A 27419-nucleotide genomic window follows, 5' to 3' on the forward strand; every position below is an offset into this window, starting at 1 on the left:
TTTTTTTTTTTTTTTTTTTTTTTTTTTTTTTTTTTTTTTTTTTTTAGAACTGGGACATTGAGTGCAATCTCTTGGGAATACAAAGATAGGTTGAAACATAAACTTTGATACGTTTTAAAAAAATGAAAGAGTGCTGCTTTAATCTGTCTAGAGTTATTACTTAAAACTGGAGAGAATCAGAGAGATTTTTAAGTCAGGGGAAAATTAATGACATTAGATTTAATTCTTCATTTTATAAAAACTTAAAATATTAAAATGTTAAATAATCGTGGGAAATAATAGAATACTATAACATGTAAATGAACATTAAAATATATTAAGTAAAAATATTTCAAGTTTGGATCCCAAGAATCACAATTACAGACTAGAATCCCTAATTTGGCAAAACCAAAGCGACATTCAAAATAGAAATTTTTTTTGAGACAGCTGTGCCCTCTGGAGGTGGCACTTGGGAATTGAATAAATCTTCACTAAACGCATAACAATGACTTGCCCTGAGATTTGAACTTGCACTTGGAAACGCAAAGAAGGCTTAGAAGGTTTCATTCATGTTCCTTTCTTCGTGTCAAACCAGTTTTCAATGAATACTAATTTAGAATTTCAATTTAGAAGTGTTCAAATGGGTGCAAAACATTTTGGTAGAAGGGGCTGAAAGCCTGTGTTCGATATCTGGAATACAATGATTAGGGACCTGCTGAATATTATGAAAAGAAAGAGTAGTTCCAAACCAAGTATCCTCAAAAGCTCTTTTGGTAAACTGCATGAAAGCTGATGGCCTACCTTCTTTATACCATATTTTCCAACACTTCCGGAGGCAACCAAATCACCTAGACTAGCAAATGCATTTGTCCTATCTTCTCAGAAGAAATTCACCACTTGCCCTTTATTTTTCTTTAACCTGTTTTTTAACATATCATTTCTAATACATGCAGCTAAATTTTCCCACCTATTAGGGAATATATTATTCCAGTGGGAGAAGTAAAAGATAAGTATATCTTGTTTTAGAAATAGAAATTAATAAAGTTGGTTTTGCATTTGGAATTTCAGTAGACAAAAAATATATAAATAAGTGAAGAATATAATTATGGGGAGAGGGGATCAAGAACAAAACATCCTCAAAATTAGTCCTTATTTGATGTGAAGCAAGAACAAAGCCACCACTTTTAAAGAGAGAATGAAGACATCTTCTTGATTGTAAATTTGCTTTGCATGTGGGTGAATGTTGTGTTTTTTTGTTTTTTTGTTTTTTTAAGTAAAGTGGGGAAGAAACTAAAAGAATTGAAATCGGCTGGAGCACGGGGAGAGAGTATAATTACTATCAGTCAGGTGTAGGAGAATACACCCAAATATCAGTGGGATGTGCTTCTTTAAGTAAACAGTTCCCTGGTGCGCGCTCAGCGCGTGGCCTGGGTTGCCAGGCGAGGCTGCAACCGAAGGTTCAGAAAAAAACGAAGAACAGATGATCTTCCCGCTTCCGGGTACATGCATCACAGGTTCTGGCCGTAGGACTAAGGGCAACCTCACTCCCCAACCCCATTTCCTGCCTTCTCCCCAGAGGGAAGTCAAGGACCCAGAGTTACTAGAACCTGGCCCTTGCCAGCTTCCGGCTGCCTCTGGTTTCAAAGACCCGGGCAATTCTTAATTCTTAAAGTTCCCGCCCCTTGGCTGCGCCCCTTCTCCCTAAAGTGCTCCCCCACCCCCAACGCCGATTCCAGGACTACGCCCCTGAAACTCACAGGTGATATCCAGGTGCCACTGAGGGAACGGCTCAGCACCCCAAATGTGGAGCAAACACGTAAGGACAGGCATGCAGTCAGAGGCCGACGCCGGCAGCCCACGCCGGGCTTCCCGCCTTCCCTGGGCCGCGCGCGCACCGGTGCGTCCGCTCGCGGGGCCGCTGCGCCGCCGCAGCGCCGACAGAGGGCGCCCGCGGTGAGGCTCGCAGCCCCAGGTCCCGCAGGCCGCCGGCCTGGTCTAACGCCCGTGCCCACGTGGAGCCAGTGTGGACTAATGGACAAGGAAAACGGGCTTCGGCAGTCAGGGACTAGTTTCTTAAGTTCTCTGAACCTCGGGCTCTTCATCTAAGAAAATGGTGATAACACTGATATCTAAGTCAGTTATGACTGTATATTCATTCATTTATTCATTTATCCAGGGCAGAGCACAGCCTTCCCTATGTTAACAGCTCCATGAGTTTGATGAATAAATGAAGAGATTGAATAGACCATGGCCTGAAATCCTGGAGGAAGGTGGAAGTAATGGAAGGGGCAAACTCTGCCACTAATGAGGAAAATACTGCTGAGACTTCTGGGAAGGGCCTTGCATCTTTAAGGGACTGACCACTTTCCCAAGAAAAAAATGCAACCTCTTCCACTAAAAGAGGTGGCCTGCTCAGGGACCTCCCTCCAGCCCAGAACCTTCTCATTAAAAACACCTAATAGCACTTTGGGAGTTAGCTGTCCCCTACCCTTTTCGTAGGTGTATTTAGGTTTCAGTGATTTCAGGGGCCCCAAAAAAGCTTTCTTTCAGAGTTCCTCCTCAAAGGAACTGATCCGAGATAACTTACATCACTGAAGGGAGTCACGTCTTTGTAAAAATAAATCCTAGACAAATGGAAATGCTCTTCTCAATGTGTTTGTTTGGTCGGTTGGTTGGTTGGGTTGTTTTAGGTGTTTTAAGGTATTAACTCCCTCTGATCAGGAACAGAGTCTGTTTCCTTTTTGGCCTAGGCCTACTGAGACTAATTTTTATCTTTTAAATGAATTTCAGGAAGACGTAGTAGTCTTCCATTGTTATGTAAAATATTATCACAAACTTAGCAGCTTAAAGCATTTATTATCCCACAGTTTCCGTGGATTGGGCATTCGGGCAATGGATTCTCTGCTCAGGGTCTCACATGGCTGAGCTAAGGATGTTGGCTGGCTGCATCTTCACTGAGAGGCTCCTCGAGGGAAATACCCACTTTCAAGCTCCCTCCGGTTGTTGGCAGAATTGTTTTCGTTGTGGTTGTACAACTGAGGTCCCCAATGTCTTGCTAGCTATTAACCAAGACCCACGGTCAGCTCCTAGAGGCTACTTTCACAGACTCTCTCATATGTCCCTTCTCTCTTTTAAAACTCTCCTGATTAGATCAGGCCCACTCAGATAATCTCTTTTTTGATGAATTTGAAGTCTACTGAATAGGAACCTAATAATGGGAGTGAGATCCCATTCTATTCACAGGGGAGGGGATTTTACAGGTATCTTAGTTCAGACTGCTGTAATAAATACCATAGACCGGGAGGCTTAAACATTTATTTCTCACAGTTCTGGAAGCTGGGAAGTCCATGATGAAGATGCTGGTTGATTCAGTTCCTAGTGAAAGCTCACTTTCTGGTTTGCAGATGGATGCTTTTTTGCTCTACCCTCACATGGCAGAGAGAGGGTACATCTCTCCCCTGTCTCTTTTTATAAAATGCACCAATCCCATCATTGGGGCTCCACCCTCATGACCTATATTACCTCCCAAAGGCTTCACCTCCTAATACCATCACATTGAGGATCAAGACTTCGACATGTGCATTTTGGCGGAACACAAACATTCGGTCCATTGCAACAGAACACATATACCGGGAGTGAGAAGCTTGTGAATCATCTTAGAATTCTGCCTACCACAGAAGAAAATAGAGAAAAATAAACAAGGAGAATATAAAGCTATAGGAATGCGCTAATTTACAGACATCAGACTCCCACCTAAAATAACTAATGTCTATAAGGCCAAGGGGACCTCTGGGATACAAAAGACCCCCTCCCTTTCTCTGAGCTCAAGTCCTCAGCCCTCTCCAACCTCCACAGTCCCATCCTCTGCCTCCTGTATGAACAGGAATGAGAGCCAATGCTGGAGATCAGAGGATACAGGGCATTTACTGAATGCCAGGGCCGTAGGGAAGAAAGGCACTGACACTCATCCCATGGTGCCTCTGGCCTGGCAACAAGGCATCAATTAGAAGTAGAGGGATCAGGAAGACTTACCTGGGTTCAGAGTCCAGCTCTGCCACTTTCTTACCTTGTCACTCTCAGCCTAGTTACTGAATCTGTATTTCTGCAACTGTAAATTGAAAATAATAAGACTTCCCTCGGGGTTGTTGTAAACATTGAATGAGAGTGCTTAACACAGCACCTGTATGGTAAGAGTAAGATAATTGGAAAAATATAACAACTACCTAGGAAGCAGCTGAGAGAAGGAGTTGCTATTTCTCATAGTGTCTACTGTGTGCCCGGAATGGTGCTGGGAATTACAGGATTTACAGGCATCCATAAAGCATAATGTCTAACCTTAAGACATACACAATCTAGTTGAAAGACAAGGCAATTTACCCAACAAACGGGTGCACTTTCATGGAGAGAGAGACTGTAAGCACAAGAGTCCTCTTTCTCAAGGAGGTCTTTCACCCAGGACCTTCAAGCACTTGGCCTTCCCAGATGTTTGAGCCTAGGCTTCAAAGGTCTGTCACTTCAGCAGCTGGCCTTTCCATGACCATAACCCACATGGTGGCTGGATATAAGTTCCCAGAAGCATCACAGAGAGAGAGAGACCTCAGTTAGTGACACCCAGAATGCTCAGCCGACAATCGGGGGGTTCCATTTACTTCTACCAAGTAAGAGTAAGTATCAAATGAGACTGCGTTAAAGGAACTGCCTTAAAGGCACCTGTGAATGGTGCTGTATTATTTTCCTACAGCTGCTGTAACAAATGACCACAAACTTAGTGGCTTTAAACAACACACATTTATTCTCTTACAGTTCTAGAGGTCAGATGTCCGAAATCAGTTTCACTGGGCTAAAATCAAGGTTTCAGGAGGGCTGCATTCCTTCTGCAAGCTCTGGGGAAGAATCGATTTCTTCGCCTTTTCCAGTTGCCTGCATTGCTTGGTTTGTGGACCCACATCACTTTGACCTCTGCCTCCATCATCACATCTCCTTCTCTGACTTTTATACTCCTGCCTCCCTTTTATAAGGATCCTTGTGATTACATTGGGCCCACCTGGATAATCCAGGACACTCTTCCTGTCTCAAGATCCTCAACTTAATCCATCTGCAAAGTCTCTTTTACCATGTAAGAGAACAGAGTCACAGGTTTGGGGGATTAGAATGTGGAGATTTTGAGAAGCCATTATTTTATTACCACGGGTACCTATTTCCCTGAATAAACTGACTGTGAGTATATTTTCCCCTCCCTAAATAATTCAAAAAAAAAAAACTACTCATCTCTCTAGACCATTTACCTGATCTAGCCTACAAACAACTTGAGGATTAAGCGTATTTTTATTAAAATAAGTTTGTTGAAGCTTAGTGAGAAAAAGATACTGTGTTCGCAACATCACAAGAGAATAATCGATCGTTATCTACTTTAAAATGCAACAGATTAGACACCATTTAATAAGATTTGAAAACAGAACCTATATTTTAGTAATGTTCTAGTATTCTTCATTTGAATGTTTGCAAACTGTGATGATCGCTAACACCCACGTCTCCCCTACCCTCTTTCAAACTATTCTTTAGATTGACTTGATAGCGTACTTTTTTTTTTCGACAGTTCAGTGACAGGCACAAATTACTTCACTGTTACCATGGTAACCAAGGGACCTCCAACCAGAGGAAAAAATTAAGATTAAAATAAAAGGGAGAAGAAATTATCCAAATTGGCATTAATGAGTCATTGTCCGAGTGTAATCAGGTGTCAACTGGGCAAGCTTTGGGAGTTTTTCCAGTAAGGACCCCTGAATCAGTCAGCCAGCTGGGGAAGTCACCCGTGTGAACAAGAATGCTTGTCTCCTGCAAGAAGTGATGGTTTAAAGTTTAGAGAACCTTCTACTCTCCCTTTACTTATGCATCTCTTTTATTTGGATCGTCTTTGTTTTTCATCTCCTCCTGCTCTTCCTCTTCCGAACACGTTAGTTACTATGGAAACATTGGTGTGAATATCAGAAAGCTCTTCTCAGAAAGGCTTCATAAAGTCAATTTAAAGAATGGTCTGACATTTATCTCATGTTTGGAAATTTAAAAAATTTGTGATATTCATGACCATGGACAGGGTTGGGTGGTAAACACTGTCTATATATAGATTTTAAAATTTGTTTTATTAACCTGGAGCATATGAAGGCCACTAGGCAGAGAGACTGAAAGCTTTGGAACAAAAAGCATATGAAAGATTAAGCGAAAACCAGCCAAATGGCATTGTTTGAACCTTGAATATAGCAGTGTCCAAAATCTGCTAGACTTTTCAATGACTAAATCAATAAGTCACTGCCTCTTTTTTTTTTTTTTTTTTAATCTGAACACATTTGAGCTGGCTTACAACAAACAGAAAAAGGCCTAATGGAGAAAACATGAAGCGTCTTTGTCCTTTGAGGACAGACGCTGCATCTTATTCACCTTGTTCATAGATAAGTAAACATTCCCTTATCTGAGATTCCAAAATTCATAAACTTCTGAAAACCAAAAGTCCCTTTGTAGATCATTTGGTGACAAAACAGATATGACCCGCATGTACATAAGGTTACTCATAGTCCTTAATTAGCCCACAATGTGAATATTCCTTTATTTTGCTAAGGAACAACTAATGTGTGTGATTACCATTTGCCACTACAGACCCTGCCAGAAGTATCAGACTATGTAGAGAATATAAACTCTTATCTTTATTAAATCAAAAAATTATAAGTTCTGAAGCCCCAAGGGTTTCGGATAAAAGACCGTGGACTCTAAGTCAAAGGATAAACTGAATGAATAAATTGATTGAATAAAAAAGAGCTTAATCTGTGAATAGGATGGGATCTGAGGAAGCTAACGATATTGTTGAGAACCATGAGATGAAAGCATCCATCATTCCTAAATTATATTGAAGGTAAAAGTGTGCTTGCATGGCAGACAATGGACAGACAGCAAATCAAACATCAGATTGATAAATACCATGAGAAAGTGAAAATTCAAAGTGCAGAACAGAAGCAAAGGGAACTCACTGCTTCAATGATAGTATCAATAGCTTTGAGAACAGAGAATCTGGAGGTAGAACCAGTGACTTAACTTCATACCAAGTTACACTACACTGTACATACTATATAGCTCAAAATAGCCCACATACTGGTCTGAGAAATATTGACTTCTTATCTGCCTGTTAATAAACTTCTAATGTCCACACTGCCAAGCTGTAAACACTAACTTCAAGATGTTAAAGAGAATTATTATGTTGAGTACATGTGGCTACGACATTGACTAAATCTTAAAATCCACATCCCATGTCCATGGGGGATTTATTCTAAACCCTTCTCTCTGAGTCTTCATATCATAAAATAAAGTGTTACTTACTTTTTTTCTTAGATAGCAGTCAAGAAAACTATCACCCTAGGCGATATCAAAAAAAAAAAAAAAGAGTACTGGAAACTAATTAAGTATTACTCTCAAAGTAGCAAACTTTGGTGTCATGATTCATCTCTTTTCTTCTTTATAGCCAGGACCTAAAACAGCAACTAGTACACAGTAGGTGCTTAAGATGTGCTTTGTTAGGAAATAAAATAAGCATTGCATTCTGACAACCCCTGCCATATGACAACACTGATGAGTTGTCTTTGGGACAACTCACAGAGGAAGGAGAAAAACTAGAGAAGAAAATAAAGTCCCCAAGAATGGCGACACTACTAATCCAAGGACAGAGACCCTCCGTGGGCCTCTCCCATCAGTTGCGGAAAAACCAAATTCAGATCGATGATGTCCAAGGGACCTTCTAGCCCTATCAGTACATTATTATTTTTCTGCATAAAAAGAAAATCTAAAAGGGCACAGAGAGAAGTCTATATAACTTACTTAAAACACTGACTAATAGAACATTGAGTAATCCCTAAATTTGGTTAAGACTCTTGAAATTTAAAATTTCATATATATGAACAATTCTGCATCAAATCATACTATAGCTAAAAGATGGTAGACGTCTAAACAATAGCTCAGCTCAAAATAGCCCACATACTGGTCTGAGAAATATTGACTTCTTATCTGCCTGTTAATAAACTTCTAATGTCCACACTGCCAAGCTGTAAGAATCCAGCCAAACCTAGTATGTTATCAAATCCCCAGCCCCACCGCCCCCATGACATTGCTCAAATCCAACCTATCTTTTCCATGAGAATAGTTCTTAACTGCCTCCCTTAACTCTAGGTCTCTCCCAATCTTCTTTGCACACAATTGCCAGATGAAATTTCCTGAGGAAAAGCTTTGATTCTATCACTTTGTTTCAAAACCTTCAACAGCTCCCCATTATCTTCAGCAGCATTTCATTAACTACAGGATGATACCACACTTTCCTAGTTCCTCTCCTACTTCTTATGCTGTTCCTTTTCAGCCTTCAGTACTGAAGCTCTCTCATCTACCTGTCCTTTAAAGTGTTAGAATGTCTTAAATCTTGACCACAGCCCCTCCTCCGCTCATTCTATACCTTCTCCCCATCCTTACAGGGCCTTCAATAATATCTAGATGCCAAAAAGAAAATCTCATTATTTATTTATTTTTAATTGTAGTAAAATACACATATAAAATTTTACCATTCTCACTACTTTACAGTGTACAATTCAGTGGCATTGAGCACACTTGCAATGTTGCACAATCATCACTATTATCTAGCCCCAGGATTTTATCATCATCTCAGAGGGAAACCTCTGGCCCATTATGTAGTCACTCCCAATTTTCCCCCTACCCCTAGTCCTTGGCAACTACGAATCTGCTTTCTGTCTCTGTGGACTTGCCTATTCTGGATATTCCATATAAATGGAATCTTACAATATATGGCCTCCATGGCTGGCTTCTTTCACTTAGCATAGTGTTTTCAAGGTTCATCCACATTGTAGCATGGATCAGTACTTCATTCCTTTATATAACTGAAAAATATTCCACTGTATAGACATATCACATTTTATTTACCCATTCATCCGTTGATGGGCATTTGATTTGTTTCTTTTAGCTATTGTGAACAATGCTGCTATGAACATTAGTGTACAAGTTTTTGCTTGTATAACCTGTTTTCAATTATTTTAGATATATAACTGGAGTTTAACTGTTAGGTCGTATGGCATTTCTATGTTTAACTTATTGGAGAACTGCTAAACTATTCTCCACAATGGCTGCACCATTTTATATTCTCACTGGCAATGGATGAGGGTTCCAATTTCTCCGTGTCCTTGTCAACATGGGTTATTTTTGTTTTGTTTTGTTTTGTTTTGTTTTTAAATCAGAGCCATCCTAGTAGATGTGAAGTGCTATTTCTTTGTGGTTTTAATTTGCATTTGCAACTGTCTCTTTCTCTCACACTAAAAGGGTAAATTTCTAATAAAACATTAAGATGAGAACTACACGTAAGATAAAACTCTCTGGTGGAGAGGGTCTAGGGTGGCCCTCTCGGCTGCACCATGCCAGATTCCTGACCCGTATAATAATGGATGTGAGTTGTTTGAAGCTCCTTAGTTTGTGGCAATTTATTACAAAGAAATAGTAAACTTACATAGACTTCTAAGCTATCAAAGATGTTTTTCTTGTTGTTGTTGTTTTCTATATACTTTTGCCAAAATGGCTTATATATCTAAAGGAACAACTGACAAAATACACTAGTTAGAACAAAATTTAAATGCATTTCTAGCCTACTTCCCAATTATGTGAATTACAACAGAGTACTTCAATTTGATTTGCTCTACTTTACAATAGGATATATAACTTTTATTTTTGTTTTTGTTTTTGGTTGCTCAGGCTCTCATTCTTAGCACTTTTTCTGGCTTTTAATGAACCTGTTGCTCTTAGAAGCAGGAAAAAACAGATGCAGAAACATAACAGCTCTGAGGATCAAAACACACCATAAAGAAACAAATGAAAGAGCACTCTACTGCACAACACACAACAGTACGTATGAGTCCACAGCCTGACCTGCTGCAATGTATTTTTTGCCTCTGCCATTTGAGTCAGTTATCTTCCCATATGAATAATTTTATAATAGGAAATTGATGACCCAGCATCAAATAAGTCATCATTATGACTGATATGGTCAATTTACATATAATAAAAGTGAAGAAAGAATTCAGAGCCTCTATAATTTAATGCTTCAAGTGATATAAAATAGGCATAAAAACAAGCATAAGATTCATCTTGATTATATAATAAATTTACGAGTAGCATAATAAACGTGGTATAAAATAACTTTATAATTTTTAAATCTAATATGCATGTAAACATTCATCATTTAACATAATTTTGTTAAGAAGCTAACTATTCCCTATACAAAAACCTAGCGAAGTTAATTAGAAACCTATATTGTTTATGACAATAGAATTGAAATACTAAAATACCAGAGAAAAAGATTCAACAGTATATAAAAATAATCCTCCCTGACCACGTAGAATTTATCCCCCAAATAAAAAGATAGGTCAGTATTAAAAAATAAATTATAACTCACATCTATTAATAAAGGAGAGAATGTTCAATTTGATATGAAAAATGTGTTATAAGATGTTGAAAACTGTTAAATTTCTGTTTATACTTTTAATGTTTAAAACTCTGAAAACTAGAGCGAGTAGGATAATTAAACCTAAAATAGCCTTTTCAAACCAGTAACCCACCTAATGTTTAAAGATGGCTTCTAGATGCTTTCCTGTGTAAATCCACTATCTCTGATCAACCTCATGAATGGGATGTGTGCTCTTATAGAAGAAGCCCAAGAGATGCCTCGCTCCTTCCCCCATATCAGGACACAGTGAAAAGCCAGTTTTCTATGAACTTGGCTCTCACCAGACACCAGAACGGTCAGAAATACATTTCCGTTGTCTGTAAGACACTCAGTCATGGTATTTTTTGATAGCACGAATAGACTAAGACAACCACTGCCCTTGGTTTAACTCTTCTCAAAAACATTTTCTTCACTGTAGTCAGAATCATCTTTCTAAACCGAAACACAACACATTCCTAATTTAAACCCTTTGTTCCTTTTTATCTTCAAAAGAAAATTCTAGCACCCTAGCTTGCACTCAAGGCTCTTGGTGACCTGACGTGACTGATCTCTGCAGCCCACATCTTGCTCTCTCTGCCTGGCCCTTGCAGGTCCTGTGCATATTTCCAGCCTCCTGTCTGGAAGGCACTTCCTCTCTTTTCATCAGGTGTATTTCTATTCATCTTTAATCCCTAACTCAGGCCTTTGCTCCCTACTTCACTTCTCATTACCTCTAGGAAGCCTTCTCAGATACTACTCTACCTTTTCAGGTTGCAGCTAATGACCCTCTGCTGCCTTCATAATGTGCGGTGCGTGCATCCATTCCCTGCTCTTAGCACAATTATTCAATTTATATGTCTGTCTTTTCTACTAAATGAGTGTGCTCCTCAGTATGCTCCCCAGTGCTTTAGCACACAGGAGGTGACTACTGTTCACTGAAAAAATGAAGACATGAATGAAAAAAAAAAAAATGAAGAGGAGCGAAAGTGAGCTCTGTCAGTTGGAACACTTCTACTGAGGCACAAGTTGAAATGGAAGCTTCTGTGGAAGTTGCCCAGACAAGGGGATAACGCCTGAGACTATTTTCTACCACTAATCCTATGAGAAACCCCAGCAAAGCCAACTGTCTAGATTTGGGATAGCCTACAGACCTACCAATACCACCTCACACCCACTCAGAGGATGCGCTACTCCCCTTTGAAACTTAAAAAGGAAGACTGATGTATAAAATGGATGTCAGCAACGTTCACCTAACAAAGTGAAGATGGCGGCCATATTTAAGAGTCTGCATGCTTTCTAAGGAAAAGGGTAAGAACAGAGAAACTCATTCCCCTCGTTTTGTAATCTACAAGCAAACATTCCTCTGTTTATTGGATGAAGTCTAGACTCAGCCATTTCTTACAAAGTCCTTCCTGACCTGCCTCTCCAGTCTTCTCTGCATAGGCTCCTTCCTGGGGCCTACGTTCCAGGAGTTTCCTCCTATTAAATTTAGACAACTTTGTTCTTCGCCAAAGTCAGTAACTTATTTAAAGAGAGTTCAATAACGATAGCAATATTTAGACAACCAGATATTCTTCAGTCTCATTTTAGCAGATAAAGATCTACTGTGTATGATTTTTTTAAAATAAAAAATGAAATGTTTTCTCATTTCGCTAGTATTCAGATAATAGTGTCTTTTGACACAAAATGCTTCAAATATATTTTCAAAAGTTCAATTCGTCTGAATGTCAAATGAAGCATAATTGCTTTTTGACGTTTTAATTTTAAGTGAGCTGATTGTCAGATTTCACTTGAAAAGGACTCACAATATCTACATCAAGGGTATGTCAACTATCTTCAACCATTATTGTCGTTTTTCTATGTTCAGCTATTTATTCTACTACAATAAATGCTACTGACATGTAAAGAAAGAATAATTATGGTTAATCAAATTTCCAGTTTATTGAAAATCATAAACATCATACAGGAATTACGGGGATTAAAAATTTATAATAATCTCGACATGTATTCCACATTATTTGACGATTGATAAAATTAGATATGAGATAATATTGAATCTCTATGGAGGTCAAAGGACTACACTAGATATTGCATCTACAGAAAACACTCAGAAATGGACTCTGCCCAGTGGGAAAAGAGACTTGGAGAAAAATCATCCCAATTCTATAAACCTTGTAATTGTAGTAGAAAATAAATTTTTGGATGCACAGAAGACAGCATGATTGCCTTTAGGTCATGGAAAAATGTCACAGAAGGGGTGACATTTGAGAAGTGTCCTGAAGCATCTACAGGATTTTGCCAGGCAGAGAAGAATGAAAGTGATGGCCCATAGCCATGAAAGGGCATGGTTCTCCCTGGAGCCTGAGACTGGAATATCAGGAGCAGGGTGCGTGGAGGAGACAAGTCTTCAAGGAAGGACCAGGATGCCACACCAAAGACCATGGCCTTTTCCTGTGGGGAGTTAGATTCGCCTTTTGAATGAAGACAACTCTGGTAGAAGTGTATACAACAGACAAGAAGGAATAGAGGAAAAAGAAGCCTAGTTAGGAGTCACTAAAAAATCCCAGCAAGGCATGATGAAGCGTTAAATCACAGCGGCTGGAATACAGATGAACCGAGATGTTTATCAGTTACCTACTGCTCTATAATAAACACCAGAAAACTCTCAGTGGCATACAGTGGAAGGCATTTATTCCTATACATCTCAGAGTCAGTCAGTTGGCCCAGACTAGGCTGGGTTTGACCAAGCACCTTGGCTGAGACAGCTCTACTTCACATGTTCCTTTTAAGACCGGCAGCTAGCCCAGGTAGCTTTTTGTGAGTTTGTTTTTTGTTGTTGTTGTTGTTTAATATCTATGCTAGAGGTATGAGAGCAGGTGGAAACATGCAAAACCTCTTAAAGCCTAGACTTGGAATTGACATACCATTATTTCTGCTTTATTGACCAAAGCAAACCACATGGGAAAACCCAAAGTCACAAGGTGGGTAAATATACTCCATCATTTTTGTAGGAACTGCAGTCAAATAGCAAAAGGCAGGAGTACAAGTAGGGGTGAAGGACTGGTAGTAATACTGCAATATCACACTCTGCTCTCTAGGCCACTATAGCTCAAGTGCCTCCCAAATGAAATGTATGCTCACCCCCATCCAAGGACTCTGCAAGTTGCATCCAATCACAGCACCAGGCTGTTTGTAATCTTGTGATCTACACTAGATTCAGATGTGTATCATCTTGATAAGAACAATGACTGCTCTCTTCAGAGACAATGAACAAAAAGATGGGCTACCTGACCCACCCTTTATCACACACACACATGCATGCACACACACACACACGGCACACACAGAGCCTACCAACATAGCAAAGCTGGCACCAAATAACTATAATAAACACTGATTTAAGAAGAATGGATGGCTCATAGCAGTCACTAGACAATAGTAATTCTGAAATCTCACTGGGCAAGTGCTGCTTTGTGGATAGGGAATGTTTCTAGATTAGGCCTGGGTTCTGCTTCCTGGTAGTGCCTCTCCAGGCGATTGTTCTCCACCATTTTAGACTCTGCTTTGAGACATCCTTCCCTTTTTTATCCTCCTCCTCAACCACTTCCGAAAAGGGCTTTGGAAGGTATGCCCTTTTGGCAACTAAGGGACTGTCCCAGCCTGCCTTCAGCAATAGAAGTTTGCTTATGTTATGTTTCGCTTGCTATATTTCTAGCTTAAGGTGGAAGCTGAAGTCTGACTTGAGTCCTTTCCTTTTCCAATATAGGCATTTAATAATATAAACTTCCCTGTACTTGCTTTAGCTGATTCCCATAAATTTTCATCTTCATTTGCATTCAGTTCAATATACTTTCAAATTTTTTTATATTAAAATTATTTGTGTCTTTATATTTGAAGTAGATTTCTTGAATTCAGTGTATAGTTAGATAAAAAAAAGACAATCTGATTATGAGGGTAACTGATAATTTACACTTAATGTAATTGCTATTGATAATGTGATTACTGATATGTTTAAGTCTACCATTTACTATTTATTTTCTATTTGTCCTATGTATTCTTTGTTTCCTTTTCTTTTCCTTCATTCTTCTGGCTTATTTTTTATGGCTACATTTTACCATCTTTGTTGGTTTATTAGTTTTTTCTTTTTATGGTTGCTTTAGGGTTTATGTTATACATTATCATAGACTACTTGCAAGTATAGGAACAGTATAGGAACCTTAAGAGTAGAATGCTTTCATTTCCCTCCCACCTTTGGCATTATTCTCAGACATTTCACTTTACATATGTTAACCACACAATACCTTAACATTTTTGCTTTAAGGAGTCAATTATCCTTTAAAGATAATTTAAAATAAGAAAAAAGACCTTCATATATGGACTATTTTTTTGTGCTCTTCGTTCCTTTGCCTAGAAGACTTCTTGTACAATTTTCCTTCGGACTAAATGCAATCTTTAACATTTCCTGCAGGCAATTTTGCTGGTGATAAATTTTCAGTCTTCATAGGTGCGAAAAAGTGTTTATTTTATTTTCATTTTTGAAAGATATTTTTGCTGGGTATAAAATGCTAAGATGAGTTTTCCTTCGGTACTTTAAAGATGTTGCTCCACTGCCTCTGACATTATCTTTCTCTGTGTCTTTTGACTTTAGTTGCTTTAAGAATTTCCTTTGTCACTGTTCTTAAAAAATTTGATTATGATGTGCTTTGGTGTAATCTTCTTAATGCTTGTGCTTCAGGTTCACTGAGTTCCTTGGGTCTCAACTGTTTTCCTCTCTCAGGTATCACAGTCTTGCACTGCCTAATGTCCAATATTTGAAAACTATTTCACATATTTTGTCTCCTTTAACAATTTCATATGGGTAAATCCAATCCCTATTATTCCATCTTGGCCAGAGGCAGAAATTTAATTTCAGATTTCCCATTTTTATCATATAAAAATTTTATTTTTTTGTACTTATTTAACTTTTAAGTTCCATGACAATGTTTTAACTATATACATAAAGTTACTAAAATTGTTTTATTTATCCCTATTCTTTTAATATACGGTAAGTACATGAATAGAAAAAGGCAATAGGAAAATATTAATGGATTCTAATACAGCATGTAGGCAAAACACACTTTGTCTTCTAAATCTGCTTGATAATGATAAATAAAGAAACTTGTTACAAGTCATAATGCTTTCATAATCCACCAGAAAAAAGATCACAGTAGCACCCTTTTATGCTTCAATACAAATGTATTCTCTGAGCCACACTGGGAAAAAGTAACATTTCCATTTTTATTCCTTGAAGTAGTTATTAGCATGTTTACACTTACTAAAAATATCCTTAAATTTTCCATTGCATTGGAAAACCATAAAGTTAGTAAGCTAACTCAATTTCCTTTTTATTTTAGTAAATATTTTCATCTCAAAAGTGAAAACTGGGCAGGAGTACTATTATATATGGAACACAGTTTAAATCTTTGGAATAAGAGACTATAAGGAAGTAAACAAGCCAGTAACTCCACCTAATCTTATACCACTAAAACTGTTGATCACAGCAGGTAAATGTATACATCTACCTATTGTCAAAGAGGTATAAATTCTGACAATTAACCTTTCTAAATTTTATGGTAAGGTCAATAATATAAAATTATTACACACAACATACAAAGAATTAGAGAAAGTTAATGATATAAACCACACACATAAAAAAATCCACACTTCATTTGGGAGAAAAAAATGGCAATAATACAATAATATTTAGTTTCTAATATAAAATGTTCACTGATTATAAGTTGAATCATGTTGGTTGAAACTTTATAGTATAATTTTGCTTGTTATTAATTCATGTGATAATTAGCAGATAAGTAGCTCTGGTCAAATCTTATGAATCCTTAAAAGTTTTCATAAGTAAAATGAAGTCAGCTAAAAGAACACCAACCATGAGTACAGATTTGTCGGAAATACAATACAGTAACATAAATGCAATAGATATATAATGTAATCTGTGCAACAGAAAATTCCAAAAATTGTCTAATCAAATATACAAGTAATAAATAATAGTCATACTTGACTTTATCAAGTTAAAATAATTACTAATTCACTTTGTGTTTTATTAATCAATTACTTAGAAATACCAATTGCCATTTTAAAATTACTTTCTCCATAAAAATAGAATGTGTATCAAATTGTTTAATCCTCAAACATCCAAAAAAATTTGGAAGGCAACTGTCAATTGAAAATATATGTTAAAAAAGGTGATTTTAAAACATCCATAACCTATTTTTTGCACAATTTTCTTTTCTTATGAAAAAGGGCACTTAGTGTTTAGCTAAAGCTTTCAGAAAATAAAGATCCTATTGACTTTCCTATTAGGCAGATTATACACTGCACTGCTTTTAATATAAAAATATAAATATTTTTGACAGAGAAGATGAAATAGTGGTTGGTATAAAATCTCATCACTTTTTTACCTAATATATAGGACAAAAAATTTTTTTTCCCGGAGTCCAAGAAAACAGTAAAGATTCCATGCACTTCTGTGTTGCCAGAAACTTCCCAGATCACAAAACATGTAGAAGGTATTTACTGAAATTTCAAAAGTGGGCCCGCAGTCTTTTGTTTTCTTCTCGTAGTCTTTCAATTTCAGCCACTAACCCTTCATTCACTGAGTATCTTTCCAGCAAAGAGTGCATTTCATTCTAGAAAAGGACAAAGATGCTTTTAAAATTACTGGTATTTCACATTTATTTGGCAAGTTATTTTACACATTTATTGTTTCTCTCATGTTCAACTAGCTAAATGATATAATTTGTACTTCATCACCCTTATTACTTCATTAATATAAATAAAAGGTCATACTAAAATTTACATATTTGGAAGGCTTCTATATGCACATTTGGGAAGTTTTCTGTTTACTTATTGAAAAGAAAAAAAAGTTGTAATAAAATAGCCTTATCTATCATAGATTAAAATAAAGGGTGACCTATTAACAACTATTCTACTTATTAAATTTCTAAAACTTTCTGTTTATCAGAGCAACTACATATAACTAAGTAAAAAATATATTGCACTTAAATGGATTTTGTATATGCACAACTCTACACTCATTTAAAATAAAATTTGTCATACATACCAACTGCATATGAAACTGTTTAATCATCTCTACTTGCAAATTCACAATGTCTTTATGACATGCTTCTCTAGGGGAGAATATAAAATACTGTTAAAATTGTAACAGTTTACCAAATCTAGATCATTAAAGAAAATGGCTAAGCTCTCATTTTTCAAATTATTGGATGTTAACAATTATTATAATAAAAATACCAATGCACCTAGCATTTGTTTAATACAGGCTAGGTACTGTTTTTTGTACTTTACATGTAATAACTCCTTTAATCTTCACAACTAGGTACAATTATTACCTCCATTTTACCAGTTAAGTAATTGAACCACAGAGCAGTTATAACTCATCCAAAGTCACAGAACCAGTTAAGTGGTGGACCTAGGATAGCACCTAGGATAGGACAGGAGGCTGTCTGCCTCCACTTCACTCCACACCATTCCTTAATATAGAAATTCTCATTAAGGAAAGACACAGATTTATATTACAATGAAATATACACAATTCACTAGGTTATAATATTTTAACTATTATCAATATATTAGCTATTAAAAAAATACTTCCAGTAGAATGGAAAGGGGTGATTTGGGTGGTTATAACAGCTTACTCATAGAATGCAATTAATTCGTGCTTATAAAAGAATATATGAAAATTGTGAATTATAATAAAAGAAACACTCAGTCACCCACCATATACCTTATAAGCTAGAACATCACCAAAATCATATATACTGCCTGTATGCTCTTGATTCCATCACTTAACTCTTGCAAGAAGCTTAAGAAAAAAAGACAGTACTCTGATGAATTTTTCTTAAGCAAAGAAATGTTTTAAAAAATACATTTGTCTAACAGAGAATATGTACTCAATAATGCTTAAAAGCATTACAAAAAGGGTAGCATATCCTATGTAGTATGTGTATATCTGAGTAGTATACATATACAAAATAATCCAATATCACATTTTCAAGATTTATGTTCTATACATCTGTAATTCACTGATTTGTACTGATGTATACATTTTCTTGTCAATTGATATTTGGATTTTTTCAAGTCTTATTATTACAATAGTGTTATAAACAATCATTTATATATCTCTCAACCCACACATGCCAATTTCTATAGATGATATATCCGAGAGTAGGTATTGCTGAGTGATAGGTATGACCCAGATGTACACTTGTATAATGCAAATTGTTTCCTGAAGTGGTATCAATGGACATGCTCATTATCAGTGTAACAGAATTCCTCTTGCTCCACATCCACATCAAGACTTGTGTTGTCAGACTTTTTACAATATTTTCCCATCTACGGGGTACGAAATGATATCACATTGCATTTTTAGTTCTCTGATTAATTACAGGATTGAGCATCTCTCCCAGTTTCATATCTCTTCTGTGAAATGCATTCCATGTCTTTTAACAATTTTTCTATTAAATGTCTTTTTCTTATTTATTAATAAGAGTTCTTTACATAATCTGATCCTTTATTATGTGAGTACTGCAGATATTTTCTTGTCTTTTCACTTTGTTAATAGTGTCCTGTGATGAGTTCTTATTAATATGCTGATTTACTAAGATACCAGTCAAATTTGCCAATCTATTTTTAGAAGTAGAATATCCTCTTATTTCTTAATAACTTCCCAACCCTGAAGTCATAAATAAATTCTCTTATATTGTGTACAATTTTGCCCTTTACATTTAAACTTTTACTACCTGTGAATTTGATCTTTTAATAGCATGAAGTAGGGCTCTATACTTATTTTTCATATGAATAACCATATTTCACAACACTGTTCATTAATTTTCCATATTCTGCACACATATCTGCCATGTTTCCTCTGTCATAGATCACATTTTCATATGTGCATAGGTTTCTTTCTGGCCTATTTGATTCCTTTGGCCAATCTGTCACGCTGTACTATTGCTACACTATTTTAATTATAGCTTAATAATTAAACTTATATCGATAAACAAATCCCCTTCAACATTACTCTTCTCTAGACATGTCTTGATTATTCCTGGATCTTTTCTTCTTTCATATGCGTTTTGGAACTATCTCATCATCATCTTCCAAAAAACCCAGGGATTTGAGTGTAATTGCATTAAATCTATAGACTAATTTAGAATAAATGACATCTTCATAATATCTTTCCAGTTAGTTAAATGTTAATGCTTTCTAACAAAATTTAAAAATGTTTTTCTATAAAGATTTTTATAGAAATAATGCCTTATTTTTTCTGTTGCAACTATAAGGGCATGTAAAAAATTTTTCCTCTTTTGCTTTCAATTTTGGTAAAAGCTATTAACAAACTGAAGGAATCAGAAAACCATGAAGGTAGCCAGGATTTCTTCTCTTGCAAAGAAGAGAAATCTAGGTAAGTACCACATTTCCTTTTGTTTTTCCCTCTGGAGAATATGCTGATTCCAGCGTGGGGAAAAGAGGCTGAGCTGAAAACAGTGCCTTGGAGCTTGAAAGAGTCTCACTGGGGTCCGGGGGTGGGGATGGAGTTTGGGGCTGCCAGAACACCCAAAGCTGCAAGGTCCAAGATCCTGGAAAGAGCACCTGAAGTAAAGTAAATCTGAAACTGTGCAATTTCCCCTGGAAACATCTGTTGATTCCTAAGCAATGCCTATACTGGGTGAGACGACAGTGAAGCCAAACAAAAAGTAGCAGCTCTAAAGAGCAGAGAAAGTATTTTGCAGCCTTATGATGCTGGGGAAATGAAGGTTGAAGTTCAAGACCCATCAAGGTAAAAAGGTCTGTGAATACTGCAGACATTCAGCTGACGTTCTCAAAGGCACAGATTAAACACTAGGAATAAAGGCAAACCAGAAATAAACTAGCCCTAAGAAAACCTGAAACCCAGCAAGTACAGACCAGTGATCTGCTTGCCTGAAGAAACTTAAATCTTCTTGAAAAACAACAGAAATAGACCCACAGACTTTCATTTAGGATGTAATCTCTCCAATCCTAGTAAATGAGAACAAGCCAGATTATCTACAAAACCATGTGTTTTAAAATTCAACCACAGAACTGAGAGTGTAAAGAAACCTAAATGAACTAAAATCTAGAAAATGATGATTCCCTCCTAGCAGAAGAGAGACCCATGATGGTTTTCATCCTCAATAGAGCACTGGGAGAAGACAGTTGTCATTGATGACTAAGGAGAACTAGATGAATTTTTTACAGATTTGTAAAGGCCAAATGAAGACTGGCGTAACAGTTCAGAACCCTAAAGAGTCCCAGCCACAGAGAAAGTCTGCAGGCCTTCACTGAGTACTTCTGTAAAAACAGGGGCACAGCAAGAGGGCTGAGAGAGATTCCCTCCACCCCCCACCCCCACCCCCTACCACCAACACATAAGGAACAGATACACAAAGCCTAGTGAAGACCTGGGTTAGGGGAGAACTGAGAGTAACCTCTCTCAAGCTCTGAAGCACTCCAGGCCAGGCCCTTGTGGAGAAGGCAGCCACACTCCATAGCTGAGGAAGAACTGCCCAGAGAGATTCCCTCATGGCCTCCTTTGTGCACCCACTCTGAGACATAGCTGTGCAAGACCTACTGTGCAGAGCAGGGAAATTTACAGAAACCCTTTGAGCCATTCTGGATCCTCACTGAGTCCCAGGCAGAGGCTGCCTATGGTAGGTGGAGTGCAGAAGAGCTGAGAGAGGCCCCTACCCACACCCTCTCCTCAGGTACAGGAATGCAAGGCGTGCAGAAAGCTGAAGGCAGGACAGGTATCTTTCTAAGGACGTCACAGCAGAAGGGCTCCCTTTCCATGTTCTCAATGTTGCTTTGTTCACATATTATAGTCAGCTATATCCAGATGATTCTGCTTTTTTGCCATATATATGCATTCCTGAAAAACCTCATATTCTTTAAAATTATGTACTAAAAATAATGGAGACAAATTTTTAAATTTTAATATGTAATAGAATATTCAACCTTAAAAAAGGAAATCTTGCAATATTCAACATGTATGAACATGAATGACATAATGCTAAGTGAAATAAGCCAGTTACAGAGAGACAGACAAATACTGAATGATTCTGCTTATATGAGATATCAAAAATAGTCAAACTCATGAAAACAACAAATAGAATCGCAGCTGTCAGGGGCTGGGGAGAAGGGGAAACAGGGAGTTGCTAATTTACGAGTATAAAATTTCAGTTACACAAAGTAAGTTCAAGAGATCTGCTCTACAGCACTGTGCCAATAGTTAACAATACTGTACTGTACACTTAAAAATCTATTAAGAGAGTAGATCTCATCTTAAGTGTTCTTACCAAATTAAAACTTTTTTAAAAAAGGAAGAAAAAAGAAAATAATAGGACTTAGGGAAAAAGGATTAGGGCAGACCACTCAAAACAGATAAAACTTTATAACCAAAGCACTATAAAAACAAATAAATCCTAATAAAAATACTAGCCTAGTTTAAATATTAAAATATTTAATAAAAAGACTTCGCCTTAAAAAAGTGATTGTCACTTGATAAAAGGGGAAAGAAGACAGAAGGAAGCATTGAGCTGTCAAGCACGAAGGCAAAAATAAAACGTCCAAAAATGGAAGAATAATCACAAAATAAGTACTTCCTCACACAGAACACATAGTCAAACTGGTTAAGAGGAAAGGTTTAGAAAAAGATGGACACTGATAGGTGGTTTGCTGCTTTCAGCAATGTTCACGCACTTTGTTGTGGATGCTGTTACACGAACCAACAAAATTTATTCATCATATTGTCATCGCTGCTTTATCTATCAATCATAAATGAATTAATTCACATTAAAGAAACACACATCATAGCAGGACAGATTGTACCTTTCCCAGTTAAACTATAAGGACTTTGAGAGCAGACCATTCATTTTTGCATCCTTAGTATCTGGTACATATACTAGACATACTGTAAATGTTAAAATGATTATTTTTCTTTGAAAATTGTATATGTTAACATTTAAAAATGTTTATTCAAAACACTGTTAACATTAAAAAGAGACATGCACCAACAAAAACTGCACATCTCCAACATTCTTACTCATGATAACTAAATCTGAGTTAGAATACTAAGTAACTATAGGTCAGAAAGAAAATAGATCTTAATAATTGGTAATAGCCTCCAAAATATATAGAGATGATAGGTAAAAGGAAGTAGCATTCTAGAACACATTCTTACAATGTTCAAAATTCAAAGAATGAGAAGACAAGAATAGATAGGTACAAGAATTTTTTAACTGAAGTGTTACATTCTAATGCATTCTATTTGAAAATTTTCAGAATTCTTTTTAAAGATATTTTTCTCTATACATTGCACCTACCAAACTTAACAGGTGATCTATAAATACTGTACATAAGGATCCCATTTGAGCTTACCGGAATCCATCTACATTTTGATGATTAAAAAAATCCCCAATGGCTGCCTACTTTTTAGAATGCCCTGCCAAATTATCTAATAATTACCCTAGGTAATTGTGCCTTTTCCTGGCTGATATTTAATAAATTCAATTTATGAACATCAACAAAACTCATTATGTTTTCTATGGTTTTGTAAACACCAGAACTTTGGCAAAAGCAGTAACCACCACCATTACTTATAGTTCTGGTTTTACACCTAATAAAAAAAGCCAGTTAAGGTATAGATAGAATGATTGCTCAATTACTACCTAAAGTCATCCATTGTTTCCTGTATCATGTTTTGAATAAACCGGATTTGAACAGATGTCAATGGTGCATTTGGCCGATTACTTCCAATGGTATCAGCTATTTTTTCTGAGAGTGAACTGGCAACTCCAGCAGTGACAGAAGATGCTAACTTTGGATCTAAAATAGAGAAAATATTAATAGTCAACTTCGACTAAAAGACATCAAACATTTCTAAATAAGATTTGGCATCAGAAAACTTGAAAAACTAGAAAAGAACAGTGACACTGAGAAAAATTCACTGTTTGGAATAATACAAATCTTAGAAACTTTCTATGACATTGTTTCTAATAGTCATTTATCTAGATATATAAACTGCCAACTGTCTAATGTAATCATATATGACAGAGGGCTTAATCTTGAAGAATCTCTGAACCACTTCCTCTTATAAAAGATGAATGTGACAAGTTACAACACAAACTATATAAACCAAGACTATTAAAAACAAACAGAAAAAATATAGGAGCAAAGTAGTGCTACAGGCAAAACCCTAGAGTTTAAGTTAATACAATTTATCTACAGAAACCTTAAGGTAAAATACAGATATCTATACAAAAGAGTTGCTTCTATACAAAGTGTTAATTTGTATAGATAACTCTTATAGCTGAACCTAATATCTCCTTAAATGCGATCAAGTTTTTAGGGTCAGTGGTATGAACTCTATGAATAAGACTTTAATATGGGCGGGGGGACAATTTGGGGTAGTTAATGACCTATTTTCAAAGGGTCCTAACACTATATTCCTATCTGTACCATATTAAAGACACAAATTAGGTTGAAAATGAAATTCACACCAAGAGAGTTTCAAATAAATGTAGTTACAGTTAACCACTCATATACACTTTATAGTCTTCTAGTAAGATAGTCAGTCACACTAGAGAAATATCATAAACTTTAAACTCTTTGAACATTTTTAGTTTCAGTTTATGATCACTCCATTTATTTATCTTTTCAAGTTAAATAGTGGGAGTTTTCAACTTAACACTTTCAAATATTAAGAAGTTTTATGCACTTACGTGGAGTTGAGGATCCATTAATTGTGGGTTCATATAGTAACTGGGCTTCATTTTCTTTGTCAAATTTCTCAGGACTTCTTGTTTGGTTAGATGATGGAGAGGTATTTATATTCCCAGTTTCAGCACCGGAGATCAACTTTGCAAACTTCACATTTAAAATAAAAAATTACTATATAAATTCTGGTATCATCCATATAATTTGTACTTACTTTTCCCTTTCTATCCAGTAGATAAAGTCGGGTAAAGGAAGAGTAGAAAGAGATACAGAAAGAGAAAAAGATTGCTAGGACTAGTAGCAAAATAAATCAAATTACTCAACAAAACAATCTCAGTGATAACATGATGAGGAAAACCTTATTTACTAAGCATCTGGCTATTGAATATCATTTAAAATTAATTTAAAAAAAATTCCCCAAAGTCTCATGTGTTAACTAATCAGAAATAAATAAAAAATAAGTCCAAAGACATTTCTGTACTTCTTGAGTGGTGTCTTTTCAGTATCATTCTAAAAATATAATTATAAAAATAAATAGACATACTGCACAAAAGACTAAGCCTTCCTGGTAATATTTGATCATTTTAAACCATTATATAATAATTCACTTCTATATTGAATATTGTATTATCATAAAAAGTAATGATAATGAATTATATCAAGTTGCTCTAAGACCAAGAGCAAAGGACTTGACCACCAACTTGGTGCTTTCTGCTGCAGTGAAAATACATTCTAAAAAATCTGGGAATAAAATATTCTTACACAGTTAAATCAGGATTCTTGTTAAAAAAAAAAAAAACATAGTATAAGTTTAAAACTTCTGTTACCTTCAACATACTCAGAGACAGATTTCAAAAGTATCCTTTAGTTTTGAACATGTGACATCAAGATATGAATATTTTTCTACTTAGTAAGTGCATAGCACTGTCAATAATTAGGACACATCCAACAGCCGCTGCCTGTTTTCTAGAGATGAACTTCGTTATGCTTGTTAGTGATAAACACACACAGTGAGTTCAGTATCATTTTCAGGCAGATACCTGTTTGAAGGAGTCTTTAGGTTCCTGTTTTCCCAGATATGTTTTCTTAGATTCAGCTATCAGATCATGACTTTCATTTTCTTCTTTCCCTGGAGATCCCATGAGGACATTAAGAGGACTAGAATGCAAAAGTGAAGTGCCTGAAGATCCTGGATGTTTTCTTGGAGGAAACATTGAGTTCAATTGTGTTAAAAAGTCAAGACCTGAAAAGGAAGAGAAAAAAAACACATTTGCATAAGATGTTCCCAATCTTGGATATTTAACAGAAGCACTTAACACGACAGACAGGTTAATGCAGTAGAAAGACATGGGATTTGGATTTAGCAGGCAGGTTCATTTGTCAGCTCTAGCCCTTATTTGATGTGTATTTTTAGGCAAAAATCATAAACTCTCCATGACTGCTTCCTGATCTGTAAATGTGAATGATGATATCTATTTCCTTGAGTGGTAAGGATTAAAGGAGATACTGTATGTGAAAATACTTCGAGACCTGCAAAATGAAATTAACGTTTTAGTCAATATTAGTTTTTGATAAACTGAAAATTGTTAATTTGGTACACATCTGGGCAGGCAGCCTCTAAGATGGCTCTTAATGATCCCTGCCTTTCAGCCTGGATCCTTGCCTTTGTGTAATACCCTTCCTTTAAATGTGAATTGGACCTAGTGACCTGCTTCTAAAAAAAAGAATACAGCAAAAGTGGTGGGATGTCATTTTCGAGATTAGGTTATAAACACACTGTGACTTCCATTTTGAATGCTCTCTGTCACTCTCTTGCTCACCAACTCTGAGAGAAGTCAGTTGCCGTGCTGTCAGCTGCCCTGTGGAAAGGCCCATAGGAGAAAGAACTGATTGATGTCTTTGGCCAACAGTTATATGAATGAATTTGGAAGCAGATCTTTGAGCAGTTAAGCCTTGAGATGACTGCAGCCATGTGGAAACCCTGATCAAAGCACCAAGAGAGAGCTAACGCCACAGGCACTCAGTTAAGCCATGCTCAGATTCTTAACCCACAATTATGAGATGATAAATGCTCCTTTAAGATTCAAAATGGTGGTGTAATTTGTCACACAGTAATAGATAACGCAATATCACTTATCATTTTTAGAAAAATACTTCTCAGTGGTCCTTACCATCTCCATTGCCTGAGGGCTCATCACCTCCCTTGTTAACTCCAGTATCTATAAGAAAAGTAGAAAATCAAATTTAAAAGATAGTGAAAACGATACCATAGCAACTTAGGTTTCCTATTCATTTCCCAAAGAGTTCAGAGACTAAGAAGAAAAATCTAAGTAAAGTTAAAGCTGGTATTCACATAAACTTCCATTTTTGTTCTTAGCTTCATGTATAGTAGCAAATATGAAAAGATAATTCTATGATATAGTCATTTAACAAGACAGCAAAGTATACTAGACGAAGCACTGTAGTAAACTCAAAAGATTTGTTTGTAATCTAGTTCTGCCCATACTTAGCAGCTTTGTGACCTTGGACAAACCTTTAATACAATTAAGCTTCAGTTTCTGCATCTGTATAAGGGTGATAATGCCCTGATCACTTCACAAGATTGTTTTGAGAATCAATGGAAATAATGCAAAAATATTTTGCGAGCAATACAATGCTATAAAAACCATAAGGTTTTATTAATATTTATTTCAGTGGTAGAATATTTTAATACTGTTAATATTTCCCATTTACTAATTAACGACAAAAAATTGCTTAACTCCATTTTAACAGATTAATAGAAAGATGGTCAATGGTCACAAAGAAATTCAACAGAAATTCAAATGGCCAATAAATTATCATAAAAGATTATCACATAAGTAAAACTGTCATCCATCTATCCATCCATCCATCTATCTCTCTGCATGTGTGTATATATACCTAGTAATTACATTGTTAGAAGTTATTAGTTTTGCCCTAACAAAAGCAGTATTCTTTTTTAAAAGATTAAAACACAAATCTCGATAATAAAAATCAGTACTATATTTAGTACCCTTATTTTCTTATTACTAACATAAACCTAATAAATGAAGGGCATATGGCTCATACACTAATCGTATTTTCAAAAATAGCTTAA

At 36.2% G+C, this 27419-nt stretch overlaps 1 protein-coding gene and 1 long non-coding RNA gene across 6 annotated transcripts in view; both read right to left on the minus strand.

The window, feature by feature from the left end:
• The window catches only part of LOC112481871, a 320221-nt gene extending 318359 nt beyond the window's left edge, over positions 1 to 1862 (minus strand). For 2 of the 3 annotated variants that reach the window (XR_003047064.1, XR_003047065.1), the window contains exon 1: positions 1737 to 1854. This is a non-coding gene — a long non-coding RNA (uncharacterized LOC112481871). Of the gene's footprint in view, positions 1 to 1736 lie in introns of all 3 variants that reach the window. The other variant, XR_003047066.1, reaches the window with a different exon arrangement.
• A 13630-nt stretch (positions 1863 to 15492) lies between these two features.
• Positions 15493 to 27419, minus strand: part of NEDD1 (neural precursor cell expressed, developmentally down-regulated 1) — a 43240-nt gene continuing 31313 nt past the window's right edge. For all 3 annotated transcript variants that reach the window (XM_006914588.3, XM_006914586.3, XM_006914587.3), the window contains exons 10-15: positions 26476 to 26523; positions 25345 to 25547; positions 24310 to 24454; positions 23257 to 23413; positions 17613 to 17679; positions 15493 to 17178 (exon numbers count right to left, since the gene is read on the minus strand). In XM_006914588.3, the coding sequence (XP_006914650.1) occupies positions 17074 to 17178; positions 17613 to 17679; positions 23257 to 23413; positions 24310 to 24454; positions 25345 to 25547; positions 26476 to 26523 (725 nt within the window). In that variant the 3' untranslated portion in view covers positions 15493 to 17073. The remainder of the gene's footprint in view (positions 17179 to 17612; positions 17680 to 23256; positions 23414 to 24309; positions 24455 to 25344; positions 25548 to 26475; positions 26524 to 27419) is intronic.

This window comes from Pteropus alecto, unplaced genomic scaffold (genome assembly GCF_000325575.1).
Source record: "Pteropus alecto unplaced genomic scaffold, ASM32557v1 scaffold94, whole genome shotgun sequence".
Classification (NCBI taxonomy): domain Eukaryota; kingdom Metazoa; phylum Chordata; class Mammalia; order Chiroptera; family Pteropodidae; genus Pteropus; species Pteropus alecto.